Genomic DNA, 20,237 nt, shown 5'->3' on the forward strand with positions numbered 1-20,237 from the left:
TGTCTTCCCATAATTGCAGGGGTTGAAACTGTAGTTAGCCAGTCTGTATGCTAGCCTAAGGCCTTATGCTGGGAGGCAAAGTCTGTGAAAGTTGAAGGTGACCAATCAGTACCTCAGAAGACATGACCATTAATTTTGCCTATTTTATAAAACAAGATAATGAGGCTGCTTCCAAGATAGATTCAGGAGGAAGAGCTTCATTGCCATAAACAGAGTGGCAATGAACTCCTATGAAGAAGTATATGTGAATTCACTGAGAAGAGGTTTTCAAGCCTAAAGGACTATATGACAGATACCTAGAAGCAGGATAAAGACTAATGAATATTTCTAGTGCCACAAATAGATCTCCTTAGAGAAGATTAGGTTTTTTTTAATATAAAGAAAAAATCCAAAACTTTCCTTTGAGAAAGTCTCCTTACCCACCTTTGCACTTAGTCTGTCAATAGTTACTTTTGACATACACTGGAGGTGAGTGGGTGGTTGTCTTTTTGTGTGTGATCTCAACAATTCTCAAACAATGAAGGCAAATTCTGTTTACAGAGATGCACATGTGCCTCCTATTGAATTTATTCAAGGGCAGATATTTTATCCTTCAATAACATTGATAAAAACCACTATTCTGTGGACAAACTCAATTTAGAAATGAAACTAAGCTCATGAATGTGAGTTTGGGTCTGTTCTTACAGTATTTCTCTCCTAACAACTCTCCTGTATAAAAGAGATAGATCCAGAAACAGAATGAAGTTGGCATGATTAGCAGTGATAGTATGAAATGGTCTTCAGTGATGGAATTCTAATGATGGCTTGAACAGAAATACAGATTGACACACAGCTACTGAAACATTTGTTACCTAGTGTCGTCTTTGGCCTTTCAATAGTCTTTGAAGCTTTAGGTGTACTATGCTCCAAAAGTGGTGGCTTTTGTGCTATAAAATAAAAAGAATCCAAGCATAATTGAATAGTACAATAAAGAACATCAGTAATAAGTTAAAGATGTGGGAGGTTTAAAAGAGCTCATCTAGTATTTCCTACGTTCCTTTTTTAATATAACATTAAGTATACAAAATAATAGAACATAGATTGGATTGTTGAACATCTGGTAACATATGATCACCAGTACTTGGATCGTAGGCACTCCCCTCTTTTGACCTTGAATAGAACTGTGACAGGGATCCAATTGTTTCTGATCAAAGGAGCAGAAAAAAATAGTACCACAAGACACTGGTTATGTCATCAAGATCATACGGCAAGATCCAGCACACAACTATGGACCTCGTAAGGGGCTCCCCTTCTGTCAATCACAGCTATTTTCACTGAAAGGAAGCTCCCCCATCATGACATCCTGGAAGCAAATGAGTAGAATGTATGAGGCATCAACATTGTGCTGGGACTAGCGATGTGTTGTATGTACCTCATAATTGTACACAGCAAGGCAGAAGTTAAAAATATAGTTAAAAACACAAGCAAAAAGTAAGCTATGAAATTTTGAAAATTCTTTGCATTTTATCACCAAACTCATGTTCAATAGTCTGATGATCTTGAGTCTTGCTCGGTATGGATCAGATGCCTGTATTCTGTTTGCTTCCTTTGTAGCAACACCATAGGATATTTTTTAAAGTATCTTCCTGATATATTGAATTGTATAAATGGACTACTTAATTACCAGGTTTCACATGCTGCACTTCTGGAAGAGGAGATGGTTTCAGTTTAGAAGGAATAAGTGGTGCTTCATTTGGAGCTGAAAGAAAGAGCTTGGTTTATAACTAACTACTTCAGGAATCGTTTAAGAAACTGCACATGCCACAAGTTTGCAATGAAGAAGAAATTCAGTATGGAACGTGAAAGCCAGCCAAGGACATCGGCAGTCAAAAGAGGGTCAGAGATGGAGGATTAAATTGTTGTGCATTAATCAGAAATAAAGTCAATGTTCCAAAGATGGCTACAATTTTAACAATTAAAAACATAGACATGAGGGAGATAGACGATAAAAGGATGATGGAGCTCTCCATGCAAGTTTCATAGCTGATAGTTTTACTGTTTTAAGAATAGTATCACTAGCATCAACTACATTCCTACAGAGAAGTGAATCAAAAGGTGTTAGTGTCTTTGGTGACACAGGAAAAACAAGAATCTAGAAGTAGGATAAAGGTTAATGATTCAATGCATGAAATGATTTTATGGAAGAAATGCATTCATGTGGGATGGGATGTTCTCTGATTAAACAGACACAGTGTGACCATTCACTGTGAAAACAACAACATTACCCAATGTTTCTCTTGGCCATTCAAGAGGACTAGAAGTTTTAGGTGAGAAAGATTCCAGAGTAGGTTCACTTGTTGCTGCTGGAAGAAATGTTGACAGTTACAAGAGAGCAAAGAGCTTATGGAAGAAAAAAGTTGCTTCATGGGTAAAACAATTTTGTTCTACAAGAAAAACTGAAGTATTCCACTGATTCTTGGACATTATTTTCAGTTTATCAGTTTAGTATGTGTTAGAGATGAGCTCAGCTTTTTGAATCGCACTGTTATGGTAACCATAAATCATGGTATCTGTGAATGCGCAGAGATTTGGGATGTTTATTTAATTCCTTCCTGCCTTCACAAAAATAAATTTGGACTAAATTCTCACTATCTGAATCATTGCCAGGCATCAGATTTTAGGTCCTCACATGGCTTACCTTGTTATTTTGAGTTATGTTGCCTCACTTATTAAGATGACATGGAGTAACACAAAGGAATAGAATAAAACAGACATGTTGTGCTGCCAATTACTCAGATACTGACAACAGATGATATTTGGTCCAGAAAGCTGACAATTGATTCAACTATTGTCACAGTTCCGGAGAATCAGGTGTTCAATTAGTTAAATAACTTAATGCACCTAGGATATGCTTTTCCTTCATATAAAAATTATAATAGTTCTACAGTACTTATCTACAACTTTACCATCTACAACATAATGTTAATAGAATGTTTTGAATAATTATTACAGAATACAATAGTACTTTTTAATATTTGTTTCATAGTGTTATCCATGCAGTGTATCTTTCAAATTACTGACAGGAAAACTGACTGGTATGAGTTGCCACACACAACATAGCTGTGAGACAACACAAGTTAATGCCAGTTTCTCTACAGCAATACAATTTGGATGCTTGCTAAAAATTCAGCTCTAAGGGCCTGATCCAAAGTCCACTGAAATCAATTATAAGTCTTCCATTTATCTCAGTGGGGTTTATATCTGACCATGAGCCACTGAATAGTAAAGACTGTGTAATAATTATTGTACCTGGTTTGAGATCTGTTCTATCAGGCTCATCGGATGTTGTGGGGTTTGAAAAAACAGGATGAGTATCATCAAAAGCTAAAAAAAAGAAATGGGTAATAATGTTTATTATTTTTTAAAATTGAGATTTTAATCTTCTGAGGTACTCAGTTAAAACTCAGTGGTCCAGCCAATCTAATGAGTGAGCATATCTTACACTAGCAATGGAGCAGTGCTAATAAGGAATGAGGTCAGCAATTAAAATTACAGTTCAACTGGAAACACACACAATACAGTGAAGGCTAATGTTTACTCAGGTGGTTCATTTCAGAGGTCTTTAAGCACCCTGGAAAGTACAAAGACAAAAAAGCTTCTGACGCAATCTTCTAGGATTCTATAAGCATCAAGTATTCAAGGAACAATGGCAATAACGTGTCTTTAGAGCTGGGCAAATATTGCAAAAAATATTTCTGCAAATACTTGCTTTAATTCGCACCTCATTAGTGCTTTGCTTTCTCTGCACATTCTTTGACGGAGTTTTACCAACATAAATGTTAATGGAAAGGAAGCAATATCATGTTAATTACGTAACAAATTATCAGGGCCGGCTCTAGGCACCAGCCGACCAAGCACGTGCTTGGGGCGGCACCTCAGAAGGGGCAGCCAATGTTGGGGCGGTGGGGGGCGCTCAAGGGTTTTTTTTTGTTTTGTTTTTTTGTTTCGGCTGGACAGTGCAGGGGTGTTTCGGTGGCGCGGCGCTGGGGAGGGGGCGGGGGTTTGGGCAGCCAGGTGCGGCGCTTGGGGGTTTGGGCGGCCTGGCGTGGCACTTGGGGGTTTGGGCGGCCCGGCGAGGCGCTGGGGGAGGGCGGGGGCAGGGGTTTGGGCAGCATGGCGCTCAGGGGGTTTGGGTGGCCTGGCCCGGCCCGGTGCTCTGGGGGGGGGCGGGGGTTTTGGCGGCCCGGCACTCCAGGGATTTGGGCGGCGCGGTGTGGCACTGGGCGGGGGAGGGGGTGGGTTTGGGCGGCCCGGCGTGGCACTGGGGGGGGGCGGGGATTTCGGTGGTCCGGCGCGGCACTCAGGGGCGGGAGGGTTGGCGGCGCGGGGGGGGGGGGTGTTATGGCAGGGTGGCGCTCTTCTATTTTTGCCTGGGGTGGCAAAAAAGTTAGAGCCGGCCCTGCAAATTATATAACTAAGACACTTTGAATAGTGCATATTCACAGCGAAATGTTTGTGACCAATCCATAAAGTTAAAAAATAATAGCCATCAAATTTTTGAACAATTTTCAAGTAAGTGTGATCCACTCATAAATACTCTATAAGCCGTAAAAGAAATGATTAATTCATCAGATAGATAATTCACTGCAAATTATTTACTCAGCTCTATGCATGATTCACCGGGCTTCATCAGTTACAAGAGAGTTAATAAACAAACAAACAAACAAACAAGAACACCCCAGTAACTGCTCTTGACACCGGTGTTTGTAAAATATATGAAGGAAATACCTCCAAATGATATAATATTCTCCAGTCTAGCCCTTTATTCTCCAGTCTCCATATACGTTTGTAGGAGAAAGGGATATTGTTCAGCATAAGTGGATAACACAAAGTTAATATGTTCTTTGACACAGTTTTAAATGTGATCTACAAAGAAAAATAATCAACCTGGTCTGTTCCCTTTATTTCTTTATGATGTAAGAAGCCTGAAACACTCCCTCCCCTAACATAATGAGCAAACAAATGTTCTACTTGTATTTTACCTGGCAAATAGGAATATCAAGTCTTGTCTTCTCTGTTTTTGCCTGAGGACTCTTGAGCTGCATGTGAGCTCTCTCATTACTTTCCTGAATGGCACGGGGTGTTAAATCTTTAACAAAATGAGTTTTCTTCTTCAGTGTTTGCCAGGAGTTTAAGTTAAATAGGTTTTAACAAAAACAAACCAAAACATTTTAAACTGAGAAAATAGTATTTCCCCTAAATTGTTCAGGGTTCATTTCCAGGGTGCTAGTGGTATCATAACTAGAATAATTGTCCTGCCATCCATACAACAGTTTTCCAGGAGGGTCGGGGGGGGGGGGGGAGTTTAAAAGACTTTCATTTCTAATGCTAAAATAAGCAGGGGAAAAAAACTTTTTAAGGGGCAGGGGGAAACCTTTCAGACCTTCTTCATTTATTTTACAAACACCAGCAAAACCAAAACTTCTTTTGCAGCTAGCCTTTAATGAACAGACCATATCAAGGATGTAACTCTAGTGTAAAGGCAGATATCACCATTGAATGGAATGGGCCCTATAACTGAAAGCTGAAGAAAACAACAAGACACACTACTTTCAGAAAAAATCTTCCCCTCCGAACCCAGTTGGCTGGCTGTTTTCTCTATCTAGGCAAGTTTCTAGTGTACTGTAATCCATGTAAACTTTAAATATAGTGACAGTACTATTGCCAGGGGGAGCTAATGACTAGCATACTCAGGGAACCCAGAGCTCTGACGTTACCAAAGGAAAAGAAAGATGAAAGTAAACTTGTCTGTATGCTAGAATATAGGCAGGGAGAAAGCTGTGGACTATCTAAGTCTACACTGCAAAGTAAAACCGCAGCACTGCCTCTGAGCCCAGGTCAATAAAAATAGCAATGTAGACATTCCTGCTCAGGCTGGAGCCTGGGCTGAGACCCTCTCCTTTGCCAGGTGCCAGACAGCACAGATGTACCCTCTGATGCTGCAAAATAGCGGATAAAAGTCATTGTGGTCTCAGACTTGGGCTGAAACTTAAGGTTTACAAGTGGCCATGGTAACAAGTATTGTAAAGTTTATCATTGGTTGCTTAGCTCAATTAGTTAGAGCAAGGTATTAATAATGCCAGCATCCAGGCGGCAATCCCCACAATGTCTGCAGCTTTGAAAAAGAGACTGGTCTTGTGGTTAAGGCACAAAGAAAACACAGAAGGGGCAAAGAAGATCTGGGTTCAACTTCTTCCTATATCATAGAATTTCTGGGTGACCACAGGAAAAAAACATTTAATCTCTCAGTGCCTCAGTTTCCCATCTATAAAATGGGAATAATATTTCCATTCTCCCACCTCTGGTCCGCCTTAGCTGTTTAGATTGTAAACTCTTCGGGGAACAAACAGCTACCATAATGTGGACCCAATGTCAGCAGGGTCCTCTATGTATTATTATTATACAAAAAACATCCACAAGTCTGAGGAGGAACAGGGAGATGCCAATAGATCAGACCTCATCACTTCTAATGCCATGAAACTGCACAAAAATTCCCCCCAAAACTAAAGAACAAAAAACCCACAATGTATCACTACTGTTTTTAATGGTTTGCCAACAATGTGTTTTTCTGGGTTTGTGAAACAGCAACGTGTTTTTCTTTTTTACATTAGGTAAAATGTAGTTTCTGTACATGGACAACTATCATTTTTTACAGTTGAATCCTCAGCAGGCAAATAATTAGTAGTTTAGCACAATTTCAACACAAATCTTTTAACTACCTATACTTTTTACCTGAAGAAAGAGCTCTGTGTAGCTCATATGCTTGTCTCTTTCATCAACAGAAGTTGGTCCAATAAAAGATATTACCTCATCCACCTTGTCTCCCTAATGTCGCAGGACCAACACAGCTACAACAATAGTACAAACTACATTTTTTACACTCATTTTCAAATCCTGCAAGATGGACACTCATTCCTACTTTTCATCTATGCAGAGAATTTTTGTAACTGGGTGGGCGGGACTAGTTGAAACAACCACTTAATCCAAACCACATGCAAGCTATATGTGTAAAACTTGACATCTTTAAACTATTTAATTTAATAGTCAACGAATGTTACTTATTCACAAAAGCCTCTCTATATCATAAAGACAAAAACAAGATTGGGGAAGGAAACTCTCTTAAAAGTTACAAATGAATTTCCATTCCATTCACACAAGGTCAACTGAAAAATAACGGTGTTGGTTATCAACATTAATAAGAAGCAAGTATGCTAAAGGGTGGCTGTTAATTACACCATAGTTAAATTTCTGTGTAAAAGTGCATTTTCAAAGTGCTGTAATATATTTAGGGCCTGATTAACCATTGCTTTACTACAGTTTTACACTGAAGTAACTCCATGGAGTTACGATGGCATAAAACTGGAGTAACATAGTAGTGAAAGAGGCCCATAGAATGGAAGAGCTCAAGAATGGATAGGTAGGCTTAAACATTCAATATTTGATAGTAATGCCTGATCATTTATTTACTAGCTCAGTGATCAGTTTTTTGCCACTACCACCAAATTACATGAGGTTATTAAAAAATAGTAGCTCAACATCCCTTCTTCAGGGGAAAAATGGCAAAGCTGGTGCTTTAGTGCAGCACTCATCACCTTCTGGATCTGGTTTGAAAATGCAAGTCAACACCAGCAGCCTATAATCAAAGAATCAGACCTCACTAGGCTAGATGTTCCAAAGCAGTCTTGTAAATGCAAACAATTGCAAATGCAGACTACTACCTTCTAGTATCAAATAGTCTGATACCAAGTTCTAAATTAAGCATTGATATCATATTAGTATTTTGTCATTTGTTCAATTCCCTCAAAATATACAAACATTTTTATATTTGGCCATCCATGTTTTATTTAAAATGAAAAATGCCAGACAGGTTCACAGTTTCATCTTCTCCCCTATCCCCACTCTCTTACATGGTGCAAAGTGTATGACCCACTGTAAAAAGAGCACGTGTATGAGTCTCTGCCATGCAGAACAATTTAACAGTGGAAGTTAGACGTTTGTGCCATTCTGTCAATATACGGAGAGGTTCATTACTGAGCCTCTAAGCCTTTAAGGTTAGAGACGTGTATATTTTACACTCATAAATGATTGTTCTCAATGAGGGGCGTTGACTCCAATTTCCAATTGAATAATAAATTAAACTAATAAAATGTTAATTCCTTGGTTTAAAAGCCATGCATTTCCTGCTCCAAATTTTGAACAGGGCTCAATCCTGCAAGCTGAGCAAATGCTATGGTAATAAGCATGGCATAAAACCTTAAACACAGAGAAGTGAGGAGTGCCCATAACTCTCACTGCAACAGTCAGGGTGGGGTGTGGGTTTGGGTAGAACTCTGCATCTTGCAGTAACAAGCTCTGAGGCCCTTTATGCCCTGCTCTTTATCAACCATCCACATTCCTAGAGACGCTCTAAGAGTGGAATTCTATAAAAAAACAACAACCCCTAGATAAGAATATTTAAAGACACTGTCATTCATTTGGTGCAGTAAGGTCAAGAGAAGTGGTGGGCAGCACAAGATTGCTTAATAACAGATTATGAGTCTTTAGAGAACAATGGGCTGTAATTACTAGATATGGTTAGCGCCTTTTCTGAAGTTTTGGGTCTTGAAGGAAAAAAATGCATTTCTCACGGGGTTGAGAGAAAAACTAGATTACAGTTTCAGAAATCATAACAGAATGCTTTGTTAAGCACAGAAAACATATGCCATCAACTTAGTGACAAAGCGGTTGGTCAGCTGCTAAGTCTTCTTTTACATTAAAAGTCAGTACATTCCACAGTGCAGTCTAATGCCAGCAACTTGAAATTGCCTCAAAGGTTGGATGGAATTCTCAGCTTTAAAAGGAAATAGAATATTCTGTTCACACAAAGACAACAGACGTGCACGGTCAGAAACATAAGCATGGGTACAGCTGCACGCTACATGTGTTCAGTGTGTTCTGGAACAGATGACTGATTAAGACATTTCAGAATGTGTCTGAAAAAGGGAAATAAAAGAAGTGTAAAGAATAAGCGTTGACAGTATGAACGGGAGCTGAACTGAATTCTGTGGTATAGAAATCTAAAAAAAATACGATACTATACACCGAGAAAACATCGTCCTCATTTACCAGCTTCTGCTTTACTAGCTTCACGTGTAACAGGTTTTGGAGTTGTTTGAATAGTTACTGTAAGAAAAAAAATAAATCTATTTGAGACTGTCAGATCCTATTGTACACCTCACAAATAATTTCTTTATATAGTTGCCATTTTGTATTGCTATGTAGTTTAACAAAATTGCATTTAAGCGTTCTGTACAGTAAAGAATGGGACACAATTGTGGATTACACTTTTTTTCAAATGCAAACGGCCTTGGAACTAAGGAAGCCATAATTAGTGACATTATAGCCAACCTTACAGGTTATGTGGCATCAACTGTGATAGATTTATTTTCAAATAAAAGCTTTAGATCTGATTCTCCACGACTTTGTACTCTGTGCAGTCATTTATCCCTGTACAAAGTACATGTAACATACCAATATGTGAATTTGTTAGCTTTTTAACCCCCTTTGCACTCATTTTTCACAGGGGAAGAGGGCTACACAAGGTAATTTAGTAGAGAATCAGGCCCTTACTCTGTATTCTACATTTTATTGATTTACATACTACTTTTATTATCAAATCATTTTCACAGCAGAAACAAGGCATGAGTTATCTGTGAGAAATAGCAGCTTGCTACTGGCGTGAGGTAACTGGTCACTCTGAGCAAAGTTTTCAAACCTGGGTGCTTAAAATGAACATGCAAATCTATATTGAGACTCCTAAATAAAATGGCCTAATTTTCATAGGTGCTGAGCGAATGTAGCTACCACGGATTTCAGTGATATTTGTCGATGCTTAGCATTTCTTCAAATCAGGACACTTAAATGTAGGTGGTGAAACATGGATTTAGATGTTAACTTTAGGTATCTACTGTAAGCCGGGTACAATTTTAAGGCACTAGGATTGTATACTGTAATATTCTGTTATAGCCATTTGTATATAAATGGTCAACAGCTACTGTACTTAAAATAGTACTGGATGGTCTTGCAAATCTAATAAAGGTATATGAGAAATTTCATCATAATGATCCAGGATTCTAAAGGTGTCATGCAAAATGTTGTAAATAAATATGCTACTTCATACAGCACATACATGTCAACAGTATTATTGTTCCCAAGGTAAGTCATACAGGGTAAATTAAACTAACCACTTGACTAAAAACACAGGGATGTCTCTTCTAAATTTACCTGTCAAAAGAAGGAAATATAATTACCAGATTCGGTTGGTAGCTTTTCTGGGACTCCAGATGGTTTGGATCTTGAAGAAACAAACTGTGTTTCATCAAAAGCTGAAAAGAGAATCTGAATTTAAAATGTTGAGGGACTTCAGAGCTGATGGGACAGCATGACACTCAGCTACAGCCAAGTTGCACATTTCAAGATGATGCTGACACAGGGGAAAGCAAGGTGGTGGATGGGCTGAAAGTCAGCTGTGAGATGAATGTGTAACATGAACAATGAGGTTGGTGACAATATGTCCTTTTAGCAGCCAGCCATTAAATCAGTTCAGAAAATGCTTTTCAGGTGATGATTATGAGGAAACGGTTGATACAGAAGGATCAATCAAAAAGTTTTGCATGTGGGATTTTGAAGCCAAAGTGTTTGAGCAAATCTTAAAACTGTCTTTAGCAGATAGAAGATATGCCAAGATGATGGAAAAAATAACTGAATCATATACGATTTACCCATCACTGTCCCTGGGGTTTTCATGGAAGGAAAAGATGTAGATTTCAGGGCTGGTTTCTTGGTAGCTAAGAGCAAACATGAAAACAATCCTGAGATATTGGGATAGGCATTCTTTGCACAAGTGGTACCAATTCATAGCTTTAAAACAGAAAAAACAAGTCCATATTTGGTTCGAGGGTTTTTTGTGTTTGTTTGTTTTAAATCATTTGAGTTTTTGAGAAGATCTGAACTCCTATTGGGGTTTATGAAAAAAATCCAAATATTTGATTTGGGCTCATTTTTAATGAGGATGACATAAATATATGTTAAAATTGGAACTAATAAACTAAACTGTTTTCTGTTTCATACAGCAGTTGTCTGCTTCCACATCTATTTTCAATCAGATTCTGAACGACTCATTTTATCAGCAGATATGACTCCATGTTACCACCCTGATCAGCAGAGACGGGAATAGTGATCTTGGACATTATGCAAACAAATACCACATGATTCACAGCTGTTGGCAGCAGGACTTTTATTAATTGTATTTATACACAGTAAGAACCATGTGATATTTCCCAAAAGTATCACACTAAACTGCAGGTGTATAAAAAAAGCTGTCTTTTTAAAAAAGTTAAAATTCAAAGTAAATTGGCCATCCACAAAGTTTCTAAATTTAAAAGATGCCTCTCTGTGGTGTAATCCAAATACAAAAATAAATAAGAAAAAACATTCTGGGGAAAAGTAGGAAAAAATTTAGGTAAAACACAACTAAAGATAAATTTACAGAACCTAAATTTTACTCTATTTGCTGATCCTATGAGAGATCTGACACATTCTTGATTCAATTAATATAAACCCCACTTACTAAAATGTAACTTTTTTTAAAAAAATTTAACATTTTAAAAAGCATTTTAGAAGATATTCACTCAAAACAATAAGTCAGATACTGTGCAGAAAAGTAACATGGTATCATAGGCTTGTAAGTGTACTGGCCTCTCTGAGAGTATGGGACGTTTCCCATTTATTTCAGGCAGAATGAAGCCAAAATAATACACTTTAAGAAGAGATTCACAAGTATCATGCTCAAGGTTTGGAAAATCCGGGCTAAATGACCTTGGTATTCAAATTCTATAGATTGGAACACAGTGTCGAGAGCTATAACAAAAGCATCCAAGCCCCAATCCTGCAAAGTTATTCAGGTGAAAAGCCCTTAGCAACCACAGGTAATGGCACTGACTTCATCTGGTATGTCTACACTCAGGGATGCTGGAACAATTTGTATAGTGGGGGTGCTGAGAACCACTGAACGAAGCTGTAAGCCCTGTATATGATGGAAACCAATTCAAGCTGGGGGTGCGGAGCACCCCCAATTCCAGCACCTATGTCTACACTGTGATGAAAAATCCTGTTGTACCAAGTCTCAGAGCCTGGATCAGCTGACTTGGGCTCCCAGGTTCGGGCTGTGGGGATAAGAATTGCAGTGTAGACATTTGGGCTTGAGCTGAAGCCCAGCCTCTGAGACCTTCCCCTCTCTCAGGGTCTCAGAGCCCAGGGTTCCAGTTCAAGCTTGAATGGCTACACTGCAATTTTATCGCCCTGCAGCTTGAGCCCAAGTCAGATGACCTGGGCCAGCCTTAGCTACGGGTCTTTTTTTGCTGCGTAGATGTGCCCAATGAGATTCTGACTGTGCGGATCTCCCTCCCGAAACCAGGGCCCAAACCAGAATAATTAAATCACACTTCATGCTATGTGGTCTCATTGGAAGACCTCAAAAGTACAATTTAGAGCTAACCCGAACGAATTATGTGAATGAAATGCTAGCCTTGCCAGTCTATCACTATTCCATTTTTTTACCTTTATTTATGGAAAGCAGGTGTGAGATTGGATTATTATTAGTAGTATCCCTAATAATTTTGAAGTCGGTAGCTATATTTCAACAAACCAAGTTCTTAAATATTACTGAATATCCTCTCTCTTTAATACAGACTTTAATGGCTTTTCTAGGCGTACAACTAGTTCATAGTCACTCTATGCATCCGAAGAAGTGAGGTTTTTACTCACGAAAGCTTATGCCCAAATAAATCTGTTAGTCTTTAAGGTGCCACCAGACTCCTTGTTGTTTTTGTAGATACAGACTAACACGGCTACCCCCTGAAACTAGTTCATGGGAAAATGGGGTGTAAATCTACCTCATGCTAGCCTGCCATGCACTAACTGTTCATATGGACCCTGAAGTTGCTCATTAAAACTTTCCTATGCACTTTGATCTAACCCACTTTGAAATGAGAATAGATCTAAGTGCACTAGGGAACTTTTAGGGCATGACAGCAGAGTCCACACATATGGTGCGCAGCATGCCAGCGTGAAGTAGATTTACACCTCAACTTGCTGTGCACTAACTGCTCATCAAGATGAGCCCTAACTGTATCTTACTGGATCTCTTCCACTACAATAGAAATAGATGGCTATGTTCATTCCATAGGGGAGAGAGCTGCTGGCCTCAAGGCAAATCCAGAAATGCTGTGAGAAATTATAATAAATCAGAAACAAATTCTAAAATCCATATGAAATTTCTACTCAGTCCGAACTCACACTGAAGTCTATGGGAGTTTACTTAAGTAAAAATTTCAATATTAGGGACTTCTTTTGCATGAACTGAAAAGTACATGCTCTAAATAAACTGCCACTATCACATGACAGGCTGTTGTAGGATTTAATGCAAGAATTAATTGAATCAGTACTGTCTCAGGGGAAAGAATACTGCTTACCTCACCCGAGTGTTAACTAAGCCTGATCATACTTAAGCAATGAAATTCAAGTTCACAGCATTACAATGGGGTCTTCTGAGTTCATCTTATCTATAAACTTGCGAGTTAGAATTTAGTTGTGAAATCAGTGAAGAAAAAATATGCTCTGGCACAAATTCAAAATAAAAGATTAAAATAATGTAAGTCAAAAAAATCAATCAATAAATAAATATGCTGTAACTCTTGTTAATAATCGTTAGACTTTTTCACTAAAATATTAGTGAGGGTCACTAGCTCACTACTCTAATACCTTAGCATGGGCAAGGATAGTTTCCACTGGACTCAATGGGAACCACACAAATGCATCCATGGACAAAATTATGCCCTACAGCAATTGTGGAAGGGTTGTCAGGTTCTCAAGCACAACAGAAGTTGTCATAACTATAAAGGGAAGGGCAACAGCCCTCCCTGTGTACAATACTATTGTCAAGGCTCCTTTTATATGACAACTATAAAATCCCTCCTGGCAAGATACTTTCAAATCTTGGTGGGGGGAAGGCTTTTGTTTGTGCCCTTTGTTTTGATGGGAGTTCGCTCTTGGGACTGAGAGGGACCAGACATCAATCCAGGCTCTCCGAGTCTTTCTGAACAAGTCTCTCATATTTCAAACTTGTAAGTACAGCCAGGCAAGGCGTGTTAGTTTTATCTTTGTTTTCTCAACTTGTAAATGTACCTTTTGCTAGGGTGTTTACCTCTGTTTGCTGTAACTTTGAACCTAAGGCTAGAGGGGGGTCCTCTGGGCTCTTTAAGTTTGATTACCCTGTAAAGTTATTTTCCATCCTGATTTTACAGAGATGATTTTTACCTTTTTCTTTAATTAAAAGCCTTCTTTTTAAAAACCTGATTGATTGTCCCTGTTTTTTTAGATCCAAAGGGGTTGGATCTTGATCCACCAGGAGTTGGTGGGAGAGAGGAGGGGGGATGGTTAATTTCTCCTTGTTTTAAGATCCCAGGGGTTTGGATCTGTATTCACCAGGGAATTGGTGAAGAGTCTCTCAACGCTACCCAGAGAAGGGAATTAGCACATTTGGGAGTGGTGGCAGCGGACCAGATCTAAGCTGGTAGTTAAGCTTAGAAGTTTTCATGCAGGCCCCCACATCTGTACCCTAAAGTTCAGAGTGGGAAGGAGCCTTGACAGAAGTGCTATGGCCTAATCAACTGCCAATTCTGGGTACCCAGCTGGAGACATATTAAAGGGGACTGATGATCAAAGGGTGAGCCCTCAACACTTTATGAAAATCAGGCCCTTTTAAAGTGTCCCAACAGTTGAAGCAACACAAATAACTATTCATATTTGAAAATTTAGGCTATAGGTAAATCTCTAACAAGAAGAAGCTAATAACTTCACTAGACAAATCAACTATTTAACAAAGTCATTACACAGTCCACAACTTTGCTGTTGGATGGAATGATAGTTCAGCTGTGAGATACAAGCCATCTCTGAAACTGAACGGGCATTTACAAGGAAAATACTAAGCCCATGGAACAGATCTTTCACAAATATAAGTTTTTATAGCTCTACTAACTTAAAGGGACCTGTGACGATTTACATGAGCTGAGGATATTCTCTACCTCTTCACAATTCTTCTAAAAACATTTGTAAGTAAATAATTTTGAGCATCATGTCAATAAAATCAAAACAAGACTTATGCGGAGTCACAATTTTGCAGTAGAAAAATTTCCTGGCTGTAGCATTATAAATCATACAACCACATTATTGTATCTGAGGTATTAAAACCAAAAAACCCACCTGGGCATAATACCAACAAATCTGACTTAAATAATATTTGTTTCGAAGCTCTCAACTTTAGAAATAAGGCAATTAACAGGTTTTGTCTGTAGTATTTTTGGCGTATCAGATATTTTGGATCCAGAAGGAATCAGCTGCATTTCATTAGAAGCTATGATAAAAGAAATAACCAGGTCTTTATTTGCTATGGGTCATTGGGAAAACATGGCACAGAATTATTCCAGCACACAGAAAGTTCATGCCTGAAGCCAGCAATATAAGAATAGGCTGACCACTGAGATACAGTTTCATAAATAATGGAAAGAAACATTGTGGAAAGACAGAAAGGAGATTGGAACATGAATATCCTCAGCTCTGTCCTGGACCATCATATGAAGAATCACCTGTCTAAGAAAGACAGAAATAAATATCCAACAATGAAACTTTATCTGCTTTGTAGTTAAGCAAAGACAACCATGATTTAGTTCTCATAAAAGCATCCTCTAAAGCAGTGCAGCCAAACAAAGTTAACCTTGCCAAAGAAACTGCAAAGGAAAAAAATGGGATTAAAATAAGCTGCAAACAAAACAAAACAAAACCATCACCATGACATAATGTTCCCGTGGGCTTCTGAAATGCAGGAGGTGTTTTAGGGTTAGGAAATTGTGGAAGCCTGTTTGGAACTGCAAGGGGGGTGGGGAGAAAAGAGAAAGTACAAAATTGATGCGAGTCAGTAGAAATCTGAAGAAAAAAAGTGTTTGTTAACACTTGCAGTTCTCTTTGTATAGTGTAACAGAGACAGAAACAAAAAGACCCTTGTCCCTACATTCCAGTGCTGGTGAATTCAATACAACCTTTTCTTTTATTACTCACCTATATACCTACTAAATACACAGTTGCATACATCATTCCATGACTATTCATGTCTGCACCCCTCTCTGGAAAATGAGGCCAAATTATCAAAAACTATCTCTGGACTTTTGTTCACAATTTTGCATAGATTTGTGTGTACAATACAGAGTGTGAATTTAACATTTTGACATTTCTTAATGTAGAATTGTGACTGCAAGAAGACTGTGGATGCTGCTACTAACAACAAAACAAAAATGAGAGCAATTGTTAATGGAGAAAACACATTTTGCAATACAAAGTTTGTGACCAGGATTTTGTATAGGACACTATTTTTTTCCTGGAGAAAAAAAAAAGACTTCATGCCATGTTAAGCCGCAGTGAGTCATGACAGTCATACAAATGACATTTGTATTTTAAATCACAATTTGATGCCATCAGACAATCTTCCGTGAGTTTTTGATGTTTTGAGTATTTATACATTTAAATAATTAGTTTTGTAATATAACACAACCTGTGTAATCTGTCACAACAGGAGACTAAAGATCGTTTCTAACTTCACCTATGTAGATTTGCATTGCTTTTACCTTGAAAAGCTGTTTTTGTGATTTTTTTCCCCCCATGCTAAAAGCGAGGGCCATTAAAAATGGAGCACATGCCATTCTGCAGAGATGTCAGAAGCATAGCATCTCTTTTTCTAAATATAGGGAGATATTCCTGTTACTGAAGGAATCCAGTGAGGTGAATTTATTATTTTAATGGCACCTACTGTGCATAATAATGTTACAGTACCTGTGGTTTACTTACAACATGGAAACAAATTTTCACTGTAATGTATTACCAAGGAGGATTTCCTTGAAGAAGGATCTTGAGAGAAAACCAAGGAGCTGGACGTTTCTCTTGTATCTCTACAGCAATATTACTAGTGCTACACCTAGTTACTGACATCAAGAGACATACAGACAACCCAGAATTCAGTAAAGGGCAGGAAAGAATATTACTTTGAATATGAGAATACCTGGTACACCTATCAAGAAAACTTTACCAGAGACTATCATCTCACAACACCAGCCATAGCACAGCTAGGCCTAGACAGCCTTCTGTACTACATTTTATCTGAGATATATAAATCAGTAGCTGTAAATGTAAAGTAACCCAGTACAATTTAATTAAGATTTTCTGTGGAACAGCTCGCTTCTAAAGTGTTGTAGTAAAAGGTAGGAGAATTCTGGAGTGGAAAAAAGAAGAAAATACTATATATAGAAGCTAAGTAGTCATCAGATTAGTTACCCGGTATGTTTTGAGTTTGTGCCAGGTCAGGTTTAGGAATTGATTTTGTTTCTTCAAGTCCACTGTCAGTTTCACTGTGAGCTGGAAAAAAGAATCTAGACTTAATTTTGAATCAAGAACATAACAGCAGCCATACTGGATCAGACAAATGATCCATATAGCCTAATTTCCTGTCTTCTGACTGTGCCCAATGCCAGGTGGTTCAGAGGGAATGAACAAAACAGGCAATCATCAAGTGATCCATCCCCTTTCGTCCACTCCCAGATCCTGGCCAGCACAGGCTAGGGACACTCAGAGCAGGGTGTTGCAGCCCTGATCATCCTGGCTAATAGCCATTGATGGACCTATCCTCCATGAACTTATCTAGTTCTTTTTTGAACCCTGTTATAGTCTTGGCCTTCACAACATCTTCTGGCAAAGAGTTCCACGGGTTGACCGTGCATTGTGTGAAGAAGTACTTGTTTTGTTTGTTTTAAACCTGCTGCCTATTAATTTCATTGGGTGACCCCTACTTCTTGTGTTATGTGAAGAAGTAAATAAAGTTTCCTTATTCATTTTCTTCATACCAGTCAAGATTTTATAGACCTCTATCATATCCCCCGCAGTTGTCTCTTTTCAAGCTGAAAAGTCCCAGTCTTTTTAATCTCTCCTCATATGGAAGCTGCTCCATATCCCTAATAGTTTTAGCTGCCCTTCTCTGTACTTTTCCAATTCCAATATATCTGTTTTGCAATAGAGTGTCCAGATCTGCACACAGTATTCAAGATGTAGGTTGGGGGAGGGATAGCTCAGTGGTTTGAGCACTGGCCTGCTAAACCCAGGGTTGTGAGTTCAATCCTTGAGGAGGCTGCTTAGGGATCTGGGGCAAAATCAGTACTTGGTCCTGCTAGTGAAGGCAGGGGGCTGGACTCAATGACCTTTCAAGGTCCCTTCCAGTTCTAGGAGATAGGATAGCTCTATAAAATAAATCATGGATTTATACAGCGGCATTATGATATTTTCTGTCTTGTTACCTATCCCTTTCCTAATGGTTCCTGACATTCTGTTAGCTTTTCTGACTGCCACTGCACATTGAGCAGATGTTTTCAGAGAAGTATCCACAATGACTCCAAGATCTCTTTCTTGAGTGGTAACAACTAATTTAGACCCCATCATTTTATATGTATAGTTCGGATTATGTTTGTCAGTGTGTATTACTTTGTATATATATCAACATTGAATTTCATTTGCCTTTTTGTTGTCCAATCACCCAGTTTTGTGAGGTCCTTTTGTAACTCTTCGCAGTATGCCTTGAACTTAACTGTCTTAAATAACTTTCTATCATCTGAAAATTTTGCTACCTCACTGTTTACCCCTTTTCCAGTTCATTTATGACTATGTTGAACAGTACTGGTCCCAGTACATACCTCTGGGGAACATCACTATTTACCTCTCTCCATTCTGAAAACTGACCATTTATTCCTACCCCTTGTTTCCTATCTTTTAACCAGATACTGATCCATAAGAGGACCTTCCCATTTATCCCATGACTGCTTACTTCTTGTAAGATTGTAAGCTTACAAGCAATCCTTGTAAGCCTTTTTTTTTTTGAGGCAGCCAACAATCTATGCCAGGGGTAGGCAACCTATGGCACGCGTGCCAAAGGCGGCATGCGAGCTGATTTTCAGTGGCACTCACACTGCCCGGGTCCTTCCCACCGGTCCGGGGGACTCTGTATTTTAATTTAATTTTAAATGAAGCTTCTTAAACATTTAAAAAACCTTATTTATTTTACATACAACTATAGTTTAGTTATATATTACAAACTTGTAGAAAGAGACCTTCTAAAAATGTTAAAATGTATTACTGGCACGCGAAACCTTAAATCAGAGTGAATTAATGAAGACTCGGCACACCACTTCTGATAGGCTGCCGATCCCTGATCTATGCTATAGGATTAGAACAACTTCTGCAGTAGCACAGCTCCACCATCATTAAAACTCATAACTTTGATTTGAGAAGTGAAATCCAACATGGATACGATTTTGGATTTCTTTTGTGGCAGTTTTACACAGACAATAGGAAAATATAAACCCCCAAAGAGTAAATTTGAGATCTGGAGCTCATAACGTGTCTTTGCAAAAGTTTGCCAAATTCAATACTTAAGCTGCTATAAACAAAATTTATAATACCACAGTGAGATATATATATGGTTGGGGAAAGTGTATAAAAACACTTCCCCCAACCATACTGGACTGTTTTATTAGTCTAAAACTGAAACTTTATGATGGAAAGATTCACCTAGGTTATCCTCAACTCTTCCCTCTGTCCAGTAATAATATTACATTATACTTGTCAGCTGCTATTCATTACTATTACGTCTACTGAATTAAAGTAAAGCGCTTGTAGCGTATGGAGTATTTGTTCACCATAATTAACCTCAATTGCTACCCATATTTTATTGGGCTAGTGCACGACCACATGCACCCACTACTCCTGTTGGCCCAAATAACTCTTTTGGGTGTGCAAGGACTACAGGGCCAACTTATTAAGGACCAAATTCTGGCAGTTGTTTTGTCCAGCAATAGATGCCATCCAGAAAACTGATGCAGAGCAAGGGCAGAAGTTTTCTATTTCATTCTGACTCACTCCAGGTAACACTCTGTGCAACAAGAGCTGCAAAGGGACATTTCAAGATAGAATCAAGCTGAGTGTCAACCGTGTTGCCAAATCATATTTGGTTTTTTTCTGAAAGCTCCAGTTCATAGATTTTAAGGCCAGAAGGGACCATTCGATCATAG

General features: G+C 38.6%; 1 protein-coding gene across 50 annotated transcripts in view; it reads right to left on the reverse strand.

Annotated features, from left to right (window-relative positions):
- ABI3BP (ABI family member 3 binding protein) overlaps positions 1–20,237 on the reverse strand; it is a 403,542-nt gene that overhangs the window by 123,583 nt on the left and 259,722 nt on the right. For 31 of the 50 annotated variants that reach the window (XM_065587762.1, XM_065587764.1, XM_024101205.2 and 28 more), the window contains 8 exons: positions 17,458–17,538; positions 10,800–10,865; positions 10,329–10,403; positions 9,145–9,201; positions 3,289–3,363; positions 2,265–2,342; positions 1,664–1,738; positions 852–926 (listed from right to left, as the gene is read on the reverse strand). In XM_065587762.1, the coding sequence (XP_065443834.1) occupies positions 852–926; positions 1,664–1,738; positions 2,265–2,342; positions 3,289–3,363; positions 9,145–9,201; positions 10,329–10,403; positions 10,800–10,865; positions 17,458–17,538 (582 nt within the window). The remainder of the gene's footprint in view (positions 1–851; positions 927–1,663; positions 1,739–2,264; positions 2,343–3,288; positions 3,364–9,144; positions 9,202–10,328; positions 10,404–10,799; positions 10,866–17,457; positions 17,539–20,237) is intronic. The other 19 variants (XM_065587956.1, XM_065587946.1, XM_065587883.1 and 16 more) reach the window with 10 other exon arrangements.

This window comes from Chrysemys picta, chromosome 1 (assembly GCF_011386835.1).
Source record: "Chrysemys picta bellii isolate R12L10 chromosome 1, ASM1138683v2, whole genome shotgun sequence".
Taxonomy (NCBI): domain Eukaryota; kingdom Metazoa; phylum Chordata; order Testudines; family Emydidae; genus Chrysemys; species Chrysemys picta.